General features: G+C 29.6%; 2 protein-coding genes across 3 annotated transcripts; one reads left to right on the top strand and one right to left on the bottom strand.

Moving 5' to 3' along the window:
• Positions 1 to 72: 72 nt before the first annotated feature.
• LOC130440760 (ATPase H(+)-transporting accessory protein 2) lies at positions 73 to 7155 on the bottom strand. Its single transcript, XM_056774082.1, has 5 exons — positions 7022 to 7155; positions 6570 to 6934; positions 4852 to 4989; positions 1442 to 1708; positions 73 to 1349 (listed from the first exon to the last, which is right to left on the bottom strand). Exons 1-5 carry the CDS (start codon positions 7062 to 7064, stop codon positions 1161 to 1163), a joined length of 1002 nt encoding a protein of 333 aa, XP_056630060.1. The 5' UTR covers positions 7065 to 7155; the 3' UTR covers positions 73 to 1160.
• Positions 7129 to 12427, top strand: LOC130440759 (UPF0415 protein C7orf25 homolog). Of its 2 annotated transcripts, XM_056774081.1 has the most exons (4): positions 7129 to 7734; positions 7852 to 8172; positions 9518 to 10189; positions 12238 to 12427. In XM_056774081.1, the coding sequence occupies exons 1-4, from the start codon at positions 7576 to 7578 to the stop codon at positions 12319 to 12321; spliced, it is 1236 nt and encodes a 411-aa protein (XP_056630059.1). In that variant the 5' UTR covers positions 7129 to 7575; the 3' UTR covers positions 12322 to 12427. The 2 variants fall into 2 exon arrangements, with proteins under 2 accessions (XP_056630059.1, XP_056630058.1); XM_056774080.1 differs by lacking the exon at positions 12238 to 12427 and having other exon boundaries at positions 7400 to 7734; positions 9518 to 11586.
• The last annotated feature ends 66 nt before the right edge of the window (positions 12428 to 12493 follow it).

Here is a 12493-nt window from a genome sequence, read left to right on the forward strand (position 1 = left end):
TTACCCCAGGTGGGGTCTGAGGGCACAGCCCCCAGTGTAGATAATAATTCTCTCCTCCTACGAAATCTTTTCTAAACATTCATTCGTTTATTATATCAATCGTTGGAAGCTTATCGGGAAAATGTGTCTATTTCTTTTATTTAATATTATATGTTTCAAGCACTTGACATTTAATCATACTTTTAATTTCATGGATCCTGATTCCAGTGCATACAGCCAAAACATGGAGCTAGTGTGGCATGATGCAGGTGACAATGTACCAAAATTGTTAATTATTTTGTAATTGTTGAAAATTTATAATAAGAAATAAAATAACTTTTTATTGATATATAGAGAAATCATGAAACGGTAAACTAAAATTATGTTAAAAATAAAAAATAATGTTTTTTCCGATCACCTCTTAAAAAAATGTTTCCCCCACCTTTAACATAATTTAACATGTTTTGAAGTGGAGCCCCACTTCTATATATTTACCATAAGCTTGCTTCAAACTATTATTTTGCCTTCTAGAAAGAATGACTGAAACCCAATTTGCAAAAAGATTTAACGGGGTCCGTTATGGTTTTATTTTAATGTGATTTTTATTGCATAAAAATAAGGTGATTTAATTCCCTGATAACTAAATAAAAAATATATTGAAACTTCTATTCATGATTAATCTATCTCTTCACTTTCTATTATGCCAAAGGAAAAAAGAAATGAACAAAATTATTTTTATTATATTTCTATTTACAAGGGAATGTGCCTCAAACTCAAAATGTACAATAGTTTTTTTCTTTATGTACATAACAAAGTATAATTTCACTAAAACAAAACAATAAAATACTGTCTTTATTATAATGCTAGCAAAGATGCATAAACCAATGGTATAATATATATACTCATCATTTTTGAAGGATGTAGGGATAATTTCTATTTGAGAAATATCAGTATAGTTTGAACATTTATAAATATTTTTTGAATCACTTGAATTTGTTTTACACAATACACTACAAACAATGAAATATTCCACGCAGGGAATTTATTTCTCAGTGTTCAGTTGAAAATAGAATGAAAAATTTCTAATCCAAGGTGGAAACTATTTTTATAACATTTCAACTTAAATAACGGAAAACTTCTGTATTTCTAACTGAACCTTGAAAAAACAGAATGAAACATATTTAATTGTCCTTCTTCATTCTGGTACTTGTCATACGGTAAATGATGGAATCACGACCAGGATCCATGTTACCAATAGCCATACATATAGCAATGATAGAAAATAGCATAACTACCCCAAACCAAAGAATAATGTTGAACATAACAGGGAAATCCGGGTTGTAGTAAGACGCCAAGTTATATTCAGTTTTCTGAAATAAAATTCAAAATATAAATAATGTAACAACTACTAGCTACTTTCATAGAAAAAATTGATTGGTAGATATTTTCCCAATAAACTTACGTCACTCGAGTCACTATCACTTGCAAGAACACTCCTGCCTCTCCTAGTATGGCTTGCATCGCTAGTTATAACAGTAGTGAGTACAAATCCATCATATAATTTAACAAATGCAGTGTTAAGTCTCAAGATAACTTCATTCAAAATTTGTTTAGCTTCTATTACTTGAGTGGAATTGTCTCCATATAGATCGATAAGTGCATGAAGACCAGAAACTTCAAACCAAAATACATCAGGAACATTATCTTTTGTAATAGTGCCTTTTTTAACCTACAAAATAATATAAATAGTATTGATAAGAAAATAATATTGCGCATTACAAATTCAAATCAAGTAAATCAAAACAAATCAAAATCAAACCAAAAAATATTACAAAAGATAGACCAAACTATGTACGATTTCACTGTAGAAATCTAGATATATCAAGTTTCTTCTTAGCTAGATCAGAATATGAATAAATTTATTACTAATCATCAATATGTTTATCAAACAACACATATTATATATATATATATATATATATATATATATATATATATATATATATTAAATTTTGACGTTTCGACTTTTCTTTAAGTCTTTATCAAAATTTATCTTTCTTTTAAAAATTATCTAATTAATTTACTAATTTCGAATGGTGTTGGGAATTGAGGAGTCCAAATAAAACTAATCTTTTTTTGATACTTCTGCTCTAGGATTTGAGCCTGTGCAGGTTTAGTTACACACACAATATTGTTTGTACAGGTTTTTATATGTGTATGTATTGGTTTCTTTAAATAACATTTTCATTGTTCTTACATGTTACGTAGTTTGTCTTAGATGTAGTGTGTCCTATTCATTTATACATATTATTTATTTATTCATATTGTTACAATATCTAATTATTGTTTTACTTCTAATTCTACAATTTTTTGTTTACTTGTTTATCTTCATCAACGTTCGAGTTATAATGTACCATATATTTTTAGCCTTGATAAAGACTGAAGCGTTGGCATTTTAAAAAACTCTTGAACAGTTTTATTTTGAGTCCTCAACCTGGAACACCATGCGAGATTACATACTAAGAAGGACAATAATATCAACAATGACATTATCTATACTAATATTATAAAGCTGAAGAGTTTGTTAGTTCATTTGGTTGAACACGAAAAACTAAGATACCACTTAAATGGAAAAATCATTTTAGCTCATTCATTGAAGAAGGTTATTGGCTATATAACTTCCACCAATACGAGCAAAGCATCAATTAAAAATGTTGCAAAAACAATGAAAATTTAATGGTTAAAGTTATGTAATAAAGTATAATTGGAAAGTTTTTTTTAAATTAGGTATTAATCCATATCAAAATAAAGACCTTTCATCAATCGACTTCAATGAATACCTTAGGGGCAAATATAATTACAATGAATAGCTGATTACAATAAATGCAGAATATGTATACAATTAAACATGAAAGATATCTAAATAATTTGTTTAATCATAACATAATAAACCCTGAAAGTTGAAATTTCTTTGTTTTATGTGACAGTGCAGTAAATTTTCATCCCATGTTAGTCAATAATACAAATGTTGCTTTTTGGAGGCATATTGTGAATTTGTTTTTAACAGAACTCTCAGTAACTTCGTAGAAACGTCTTGATGGTATCCTAAACTAGACTAAACTATTTGATTCTGAAGGTTTCAAGTAAACTTTACCTGTCTGTGTTAAACCAAAACTGACAATAACTGAAAAAGTGTGATCCATTAAATCACCTAAACCGATAAAAATTTGTATGTATTATTTTCATAAATTATGAAAACAATTTAAACAATAAATTAAATAAAAATTCCATTTTTTTGTTTTATTTGAGTTATGATTATCATACTTATAGTTTTTTTCTTTATGTACCAATGTCCCAAATTGATAAAATTGGTCTTTTTCAGCTGATAAAATATGTTCATATAATGATTGAATCTTGTAGTGAATTAAAAATATTTATCTTGCTATTTCACTTTCTACTATTTAATTATTGTTAATAGAGTTTGACTGCATATTTTTCCGATTAAATGGCTTACTATTAGTACAAATCCTTCATTTGCGGTATTCATAAATATCTTTCTATAAAAAATAATAACTTAATATTCTCATCTTTTGAAGTTTTATTTATTAAGGCGGCAATTCGCATTCTAGGAAATCTCACGAAGTAAGGGTATATAGTCATGACTATGCAGATACACCTCAAAATGTGTGTTACCAAACCTGCACAGGTCCAAAACCTAGAGCAGAAGTATCAAAAAACGATTAGCGTCGACCTGTGTCAGAGTATTGTCATCTAGTGTACCAGAATGTGTGAATCACATGTTACAATTATTATTAAAATTAAAAATTAAAATTATTGTATAATTCATTCTTCTTGTTGCTAGTATTCTTAAAATTGCAGTTAATCTCTCATGAGATGGAATAGATACTTTAAAATATGTTTCCTCATTCAAAATTTTAGTTTTACTTTTAACTCGTTTAATAAGTGTAGGAAAACAAAATTTGCATTATGTTTGCGTTTTTCATTATACTTTTTGATAGCTACAAATAGACTTATCACTATCTTCGACATCTTGGGATATCTTCTTTTCAAATTAGAAAATCTAGAATTTTACCAAGGTGTATGTGGTTTTTAAGTTTCTGGTAAATATACCAGCACAGCAGTTTTGCAATTATATTCTATAGAGTTTCATTTATATTTACAGACGGTATCAATTTTGTTTCATGTAGATATTTTTTTCCTACGAATATTTACCAACTTTTTTCTTAATATTTGCTGTTATTTTTGTGCTTCACAAGTATGAGTTTAGTATAGTCTTTTAACTTCTTTTTGACTCTGTATTTCAGTTTTATTTATATAATTTAACAGCTAGTTACATAAAGAAAAATCTAGAATATTCTAAAAAATTAAGAGAAATATCATATTTTGTAAAATGTGTGAGCATTATTCTAATATAAAATAGGATTGTTATAAAACCTTTTTAATGAATCTTGTTAATTCAATCGCTTTAAACTAATATTCATTCATTCATTTGTAACACTGTAATTTGTGTTTTTCTGTTAATAAAATTTTTTAAAAGTAAATTTTTGAAAATTTAATATATAATTAGCTTTATTTTCTACCTCTTTATTACTTTGGTTTCATAATTTTTTGTTAAAAATTGTTAAAACAAAACAATTTTTTAAGGTTTTATTAACAAAGAGCAACTAATAGTTATGGGAGTTGAATATAAAATGTGAGAAACAGTGTCGCATATATGTTTGCATATATATTTTGAAATTTTCAACATGTTAAAAACTAAATATGTCTCTCAACTGATTTGAATAAATTATGAACTATGCAAATCCTCATAACAAATACTGAAGTTTTCAACAAATTAATCTATATACTTACTTCTTTAGCAATAGCATTCAACAAAGTCATTTCTTTAATAAATCTTCTATCTTCCTCCGAATCTAATCTCAAAACTCTGTGCTTAATTTGTTCAATTTTGCTTGACCCAATGTCTTCAAGAACTGAATATTTGCGAACCTTAAAAGAAATTAACTCTATTATTAGTAGTATTAATATTAATATAAATTTCAAAACGAACATGACCTAATGTAATGTCCACTCTCATTTATTTTTAACTATCAAGAGGATAGATTAATACACATCCATTCATACATGTTTTTGATACCAATTACTCAAATTTTCTATTTTGGAATGATTACTGTTATAAAACTATGTTGATAACAAGAAACAGAAGAAAGCTTGAAGAAACCGCAAAACAACTAATATCAGCGGCAGAAGAGATAGGCCTACAGTGAGACAAAAAACAATTTTAAAGTACATAAACATGATGGGATGTTAATAGAATTGAGGAAGTAGAAAATCATGTATTTGGGTGTACTACTAGATAATAAATGCCAAGAAGAAAAGGAAATTGAACTAAGAATTGCTAAAAGTTACAGTTATGCAGGCAACCTTAGAAGAATATTAACATCGAAAGATATATTCAGATCTACGAAAGTCGAATTTATAAGATAATTTTGAGACCCACCATGACATATGCCTGTTGGTCAAACAAAAATAACAATCCCTTATGTGATTGGTAGATTCGCACCATATCAATGATTTACCAAAAAGCATTGCTGGGTATTGCTCATTAAACCAACCTGTTAAATTTCTGTGATAGGAGATACAGCTCATCCAGGTTGAAATATACAGGATAGCACTTCTTAATTTAAGGTGTAACAGGAGTAGGAACATATTCACCTCAAATGTAATAAAATAATTTTTAAGATATAACACATTTGCACGATTTAGATGTCAACTTCCAAAGGTAGCTTTGCGAAAATAATTGATGATAACTCTGAGCTACTTAAATAATTTAACAGAAAAGTGACAATTTGGTAGAAAAATATAGAAACGATTTTCGACATGAATGACAAAATCTGTAGTTCTCTGATAAGTTTTGAGGTGCTACCAATAAAATGTACAACAGATTTGGTTGAAATAACTTTGGGTATTGCCTAGTGTTATTGTATTGTACAAGAGAGTTATCAAGTATATTAAAAAGATATAAAATATATAATTTTGGGAAACTTATGTGACCTACTTGAAGAGCTTCATGAGCAGCATTATTGTAACTAAAATTATGACTAAAATTACCATGTTTCTATTTTACGGTGAACTTCTAGAATGAGAGATTCAATATATAGAGGGGTTAAGAGCTTAAGGTTTCTCTTCAGATTTGTTATAACAGTGAAAAATTACATGACATAACTTTTCTCTTTTAAAACATATGGAGTTAGTTTTATTGATTTGGTAAGATCATTTGCTGACATAATTAACAATTTTGAGACTAGCTAGGACATTTGTTTTATTTGTTACAAATATGGATTGATTAAAAATGCTCGAACAAGCAATAGAGTGTGACTTGAAAATTTAAATCAATTAAGTTAAATATTGTACTACAAAATTTTTGCAATGAAATCTGAAATATAAATTTTTCATAGCTAATTGTTGTACAATGAAACAATATACGTGTATTGAACTTTAAAATAATTGTACAAATAGAATAGTCACATGACACATTTACAGAGAAAATTTGTTTTAATTCAACTTACATCTTCTAATCCATTGGAGAGTTCAATCCTGACTAAATTAGTTTTCTCTTCAGGATAATGTTCATCTATTCGTCTCTCCAAATTTTCAAAGATGTTAGATTCGCCTATATCAGTCTTAAGAGGGAACCTGTGTCCTTTCTGATGATCGATATTAGACACTCCATCAACATAAACGGTAACTATTGCTTGAGCCACATCGAATGGATCCAATAAGTACATACCTCTCCATGTAGAAAAATGTTCAGTAGAGAAACCCAATGAAGCTGCATATACTTCTTTGAGAGTACTCTCTCTTAATGCTTCATGACCTTTGAAAAGAAGACTAGGTGCATGATGAATCACTGAGAATTCTCCAGCCCCGTGAACTACAAATTATAAAGCAATGAGTTATTATTAAAGATAATAAAAAAATAATATTTACTAGATGTTATGTATGATAATATAATACTTACCCGTAGAAATGAGTAAAAATGCTAATGACATGAAAAAGATCATTTTTCTACTAACTTTAACCACCACACACCCAAACAAATCATATGATAATGACAGTTGAGGTTGAGATACATTAATTAGAAAATTGACAGATTGTAGTAAATCTTCTTTTTATCTTTCAATTAAAAGTGCTTCTATAATAGTTTCTAGCAACCAATATTGACGACTATATTATTTCGAAAAAAAAGTGTATGGAAGTTTCATTTATTAAATAATAATTTATAAAATTGTCAAAATACAGAGTTTGAGTATAGATAATATAAGTCTGTAGCGTTGCAGTCTTAGTCTAGGTAAAAGAGTCTAGTAGAAACCTTACCATGAAATTCATAAGAAAAATCAGTAACATCTTTGACACTGACAAAGGTGTAAAGTTGTATCTATCAAGATTTAAAACTTCTATGATAGAAAGTTAATATTCTTAAATATCTGGTGATACCTGAAAATATTTCTGCTGAAATGTTCCACTTTAGCATCTTCTTTAGATTCCAATGAATTACTTATATATATATGAATCATGGAAGCAGCACAAGATAATTTTGATTTAAAAGATCTCGCCACGAAAAAAATTATATTTGGGGAAGAACTCATTAAATCTATTGAAATATTCAAACAAATAGAAGGTTCACAGAAGTTGTCTCGTAAAATTAATCAGGAATTGAAATTTTTAAGGAAGGTAACAGTTTTGCTTATATCAATTGGATACTTTTGATATATCTTAAATGAAAGTTGATCCTTTTAGGAATTTCCCATATTAATTACATTACCTTTACTAACCATTATCCTTTCTTAGGCTCATAAAAATAATTCTTTAAAAAAAGAGCATCTGCAGTGTTCAAACCTTACCCACTTTTCTGCTCTCATAAATACTTTGAGAACTGTAGAAAAATGTCAAAGTGTAAATAAAGTCTTTGTGCTCGATGGTAGAAAAATCACAGTTGATATTATTAGTGATGGTGGACTCACCTGGACAAAAGTAATTGCAAGGAATCCTAAATCTGTTAGTCAAATATGTATGGGAAATGCAAGCTATGGAGTTAGAAGTATTATCGATCAAGCTGATGAATATATTAAATGTGCCAAACTCCATCCTTGTTTGTTTCAATCACCAAAGGTAAATCATATCAATATTAGTAAGTATAAAAAAATAGAAAAATGTATTGCACTGCTCCAAAGTCTTCAGAAAGTCAAAATAAACATTTCATCTAAATATATATTGAATACCTTGAAATTTTTTGCTTTTTGAAATAATGGGTTGAATAATTGTGCTAAACAAATACCACTTTTATGTCTAATATATTCTATGATGAAATACTTCACTTAGGACCTGTTTATTAATTACAATTTATCTGTGATATAAGTCTTAACTAAGAGTTATAATTGAAAATTGGATTTATCCACAAAAGGATAACTTTTATAAGTTAAATTGTGACATAATTAGTTCTTAGTTCCCAATGGTAAATAAGTTAGTTTCTTGGATGATAGCCCATATATACAATGGAACAAGGAGGGGTTTAGGCTAGATTTTCTAAAACTTGGCACAATGATAGTTTGAAGCAACTGATTTGAAATCTTCAAGGGGTCAAAACTCCAAAACCTCCCCATCCCCATCAAAACTACCCCTGAAGTGTTTGAGGGTACTCTGGAACGCGTGGAAAAGTTTCACTTTATATATAAATTAATTGGAACAAAGACATCACATAAAGGAATTTCAGAAAACTGGATATTATGTTGAAAATAAGCAATTAGTCCTAAATTAACGGTACAGTTTCTTACATAAAAATCATGCTCACCCTATTCCTCAAGATCAATATCTTCATCACTATCCAATATGTAATCAGCAAAATGCATGATATAAAAAAAATTGAATGAAAAATCACTTACAATATGTTTATTGATTTACAGAATAAATACCTTGCCAATCGAGTCTGTTATATTTATTTATATTATTGTCAACATTCTGTATCTGTCAGTTGATAATCTAGTGAATAAAAAATATGAGAAAAAACCAACTGAAACATTTTCTGTAGTATTCAACATACTTAACGAAGACTGCGAAGGCAATTTTCACAATTTTACTTAATCGCATTTAATCAACATACGAATTTAAATACAAAGTTATCACTAGAAGATATAGAAAATGGAGTTCTTTTCTTAAATTATTTCTTAGTTTAATTATACAAAAAAATCTCGAGGGGGTGTATTAAGAGTTTTTTGTAGTTGGCAGTCAATGTGTTGAACTACAAGATAAACATTGCAATTGATAAATGGGCCCCTTAATGCAACATTATATTACATTAAAATCCAATCTATGTATTTAAACATCATGCTGAAGCTACAGATAAAATATAAATGTACTGTATGTTGTACTACCATGCTAGTTGGTAGTATGAAATACAGAATTGGAATCAAATTTGCTGTTTCTGTTTTATAAGCTAAACTACTTTTTACGTTTGTAGATAGTATTTGTTTTTACAAATGGAATTGGTTGTCACATTGCAGCTAAATTAGAATCACGAGGTGTTATTGTCCATGGTGAGAGAGTTAGTGATAACCCCCTAGATTCAGATAGTGATTCAGATGAGGAAAATTCATATATGAGGATACCAAATGTTTCAGAACTTTCTACAAAAGATGTAGCCAATATAAATAAATTGAATCTTGATGTTTCAGCTATGTTAGCTTACTGTAGCTCACTTACAAATGGAAGTGCTCAGTTATATGATTTCAATGTACCAGTTTTAAAACAACATGCTGAATGGGAAAGGCTAAAACCACAAAAACCTATACTTGATAGTTTTTTCAAAGATAAAAAACTCTATTGTTGTCAGACAGCAAAAGACAACTTTGTTAATATTGTTGAAACAGTCGGTGGTCCTTCTGAAAAAATAAGGGCCCAAGAACTGCTAAGTAGATTGATAGTTTTACCAGATGATGCAGATTATACTAAAACAAATTACAATGAAGACTTTGAAGACATATTTGATAAAGTACAGTATTCTGATGAAAAGATATTGAAAGTTGGGGGGAAAATTAAAAAAAGATCTCTAATTGTCTTTACATTCGGTGATAGAATTAAAGCTGTTACAGTTACAGCAAATGATGGATTCGTTAGATCTGCAAAGCAACAGGTAATTATTTATAAATTTTGGTCTCCATTTATGTTACAAGTAAAATTTTCATTTATATCCATAACTCTAATATTTGGTTTTGAGGAGTTACCTTGAATACAGGTACCAGTATGTAAGCTACAATAATCAAAATAGCCTAACAAAGATGTGCATGTGTGGAAACCTCGGGGCTGATAATAGAACCAACATGGTAGGATAAGCTTGTATGCAGATGATATGTTACTAACATACTTCTCACAAACAGCTGAAGAAACAAAAACTTGACAACCACCCTCAAGGTTTTAGTGTATGGTGGCATTATTTAGAAAATGATCCTTACCTTCTGTGAAAATTTCAAGTAAATTCAGGCAGGACGAAACGATTTTAGCCAAAATGCTTCATTTCCTGGAGTATAGGTATCTCCAATAACTATATGATAATTGTTCGCATATTACAAATCAATTTATTAACCCTGTGTGAGGTTAATCCTCTCAAATGGTTATCTACCTGTTTGTTATTATAATACATAGTCATCTACGAGAATGGATGCTTTGAGAAAACACTCTGTGACAGTTTAAAAAGGACTCAACTGTACAAAAAGGTGGTGTCTATCGCTGGCTCTAAACGCCAATTCGGACAAGACCTACCTAATTTTCTTCACTAGGAAGAAAAAACTTAACCTCAAGCCCATTAAGCTAGACGGGCAAGTAATCGAGGGGAAATATCTGGGACTCGCACTAGATAGTACACTTCTCTGGAACAAACATGAAAAAGAAATAATCACCAAAGCCACAAAAGCTCTGATGGTGTGCAGAAACTTTGTAGGGAGGAATTGGGGTCGTAACCCAAAAACGCTAAAGTGGATGTACATGGCAATTGTGAGACAAATCACCACATATGGGGCAGTGGTTTGGGGTATTAGAACTCTCTCAAAGGTACAAAGACTGGCTTGCTTATGTGCAACTGGGGCCATCAAATTTTGCCCAATAGCTGCACTAGAAGTGATAGAAGCCCTGGGACATGCCTCAGGAAGTTGCATAGAAGAGGTTTCGCTTTGAGAAAAACTTCACCTCAAAAATAATAAACTGTAAAAAGAAAGTGGGATCAAAACACCATACAAGAAATGAACATAAATGCCTTTAAATGGTATACGGATGTATCAAAAACAGCAGACGGAATTGGAATAGGAGTGTACGGGCCCAGAACCAAGCACTCTGAGAGCCTGTTCAGCGCATCAAGCATTTTTCAAACAGAAATCTACGCAATTGAAGGATGTGTTCAGCTCAATCTAGAGAGGAACTATCGCAATCAGGAGATCATTATTTTGTCCGATAGTCAAGTAAACATTAGAGCTCTAAGCTCCAAGATCATAAAATTCAAACTCGTTTGGGATTGCGAGCTAAGCAATAAAAATAAAATTAGAGAAAAGAAATAGCTGATAAGCTCGTTAAAGCGTGGGCAGACAAGCTCTTCATGAGACCCGAACCCTTTTGTGATATCAGTTACAGAACAATGGAAAAAGCACTGGAAAAGATAGTAGATAGGATCAAAACCAATTATTGGGAAAACCTCCTGGGGGGACTGAGACAGAAGACGAAGATTTCTGATAATGAAAGCCATCCCACATACTAGACTTTTTAAAAGGAGTGGGATAAATGGATGAGCTGTAAATACTGGGCTTTCCAGTATGTCAGCAATAAAAGGGGACACAATAAATCTTTAGGGTCGCTGCGTATACGAGACCTCAAATTTATATTTACATATATACATTTATGTGCATATTACAAATCAGTTTATCAACCCTATGTGAAGTTAATTCCTTCCAAATGGTTGTCTACCTATTTGTTATAATAATGCTTCAACAGTTAAACAACTTCTTTCAGTTCATTTGCACCTTTTTTGTTAAAAAAAAACTTTAATTTTGTTTAATATTTCTTCCTTTACACATTTCGATTAGAACCTATAAGTATCTTTATAATTTGAGAATTTCTTCACTAAATATTGATCTCAGCTTTCTCAATAATTCCTGGATTTGTTTGTAACATTTTGCTGCTATTTAATTTTTTTAGGGTATAAATTTTGTAGTATTCATCCATGAATCTAGGGCTTTAACGGAACAAAAAGAAAAAGCAATGGCAATTTTAATAAAATAATGAACTATTAATGACATATTAGATAATTCCATTTATATTAAAGTTTACAGTTATTTTAAACCTGCCATTTGTACTCAAAGTATGAAATTATACAATTTTAAGAATCTTCTTTTGTGTTTAATTTTATGGAACCGGTGGAAAGTTTCAATTTTTTCAAATAATGTTGGAGTGC

The sequence above is a fragment of the Diorhabda sublineata genome, chromosome 2, assembly GCF_026230105.1.
Source record: "Diorhabda sublineata isolate icDioSubl1.1 chromosome 2, icDioSubl1.1, whole genome shotgun sequence".
Classification (NCBI taxonomy): Eukaryota; Metazoa; Arthropoda; class Insecta; order Coleoptera; family Chrysomelidae; genus Diorhabda; species Diorhabda sublineata.

Excerpts from the sequence above, each read along its gene's own strand:
- LOC130440760 (XM_056774082.1), bottom strand. The coding sequence starts at position 7,064 with ATGATCTTTTTCATGTCATTAGCATTTTTACTCATTTCTACGG. Across the intron at positions 4,990-6,569 it reads TCTCCAATGGATTAGAAGAT|GTTCGCAAATATTCAGTTCT; the intron begins GTAAGTTGAATT and ends ATTTCTTTTAAG. Across the intron at positions 1,350-1,441 it reads GTGATAGTGACTCGAGTGAC|AAAACTGAATATAACTTGGC; the intron begins GTAAGTTTATTG and ends ATTTTATTTCAG.
- LOC130440759 (XM_056774080.1), top strand. The coding sequence starts at position 7,576 with ATGGAAGCAGCACAAGATAATTTTGATTTAAAAGATCTCGCCACGAAA. Across the intron at positions 7,735-7,851 it reads AATTGAAATTTTTAAGGAAG|GCTCATAAAAATAATTCTTT; the intron begins GTAACAGTTTTG and ends ATCCTTTCTTAG. Across the intron at positions 8,173-9,517 it reads GTTTGTTTCAATCACCAAAG|ATAGTATTTGTTTTTACAAA; the intron begins GTAAATCATATC and ends TTACGTTTGTAG.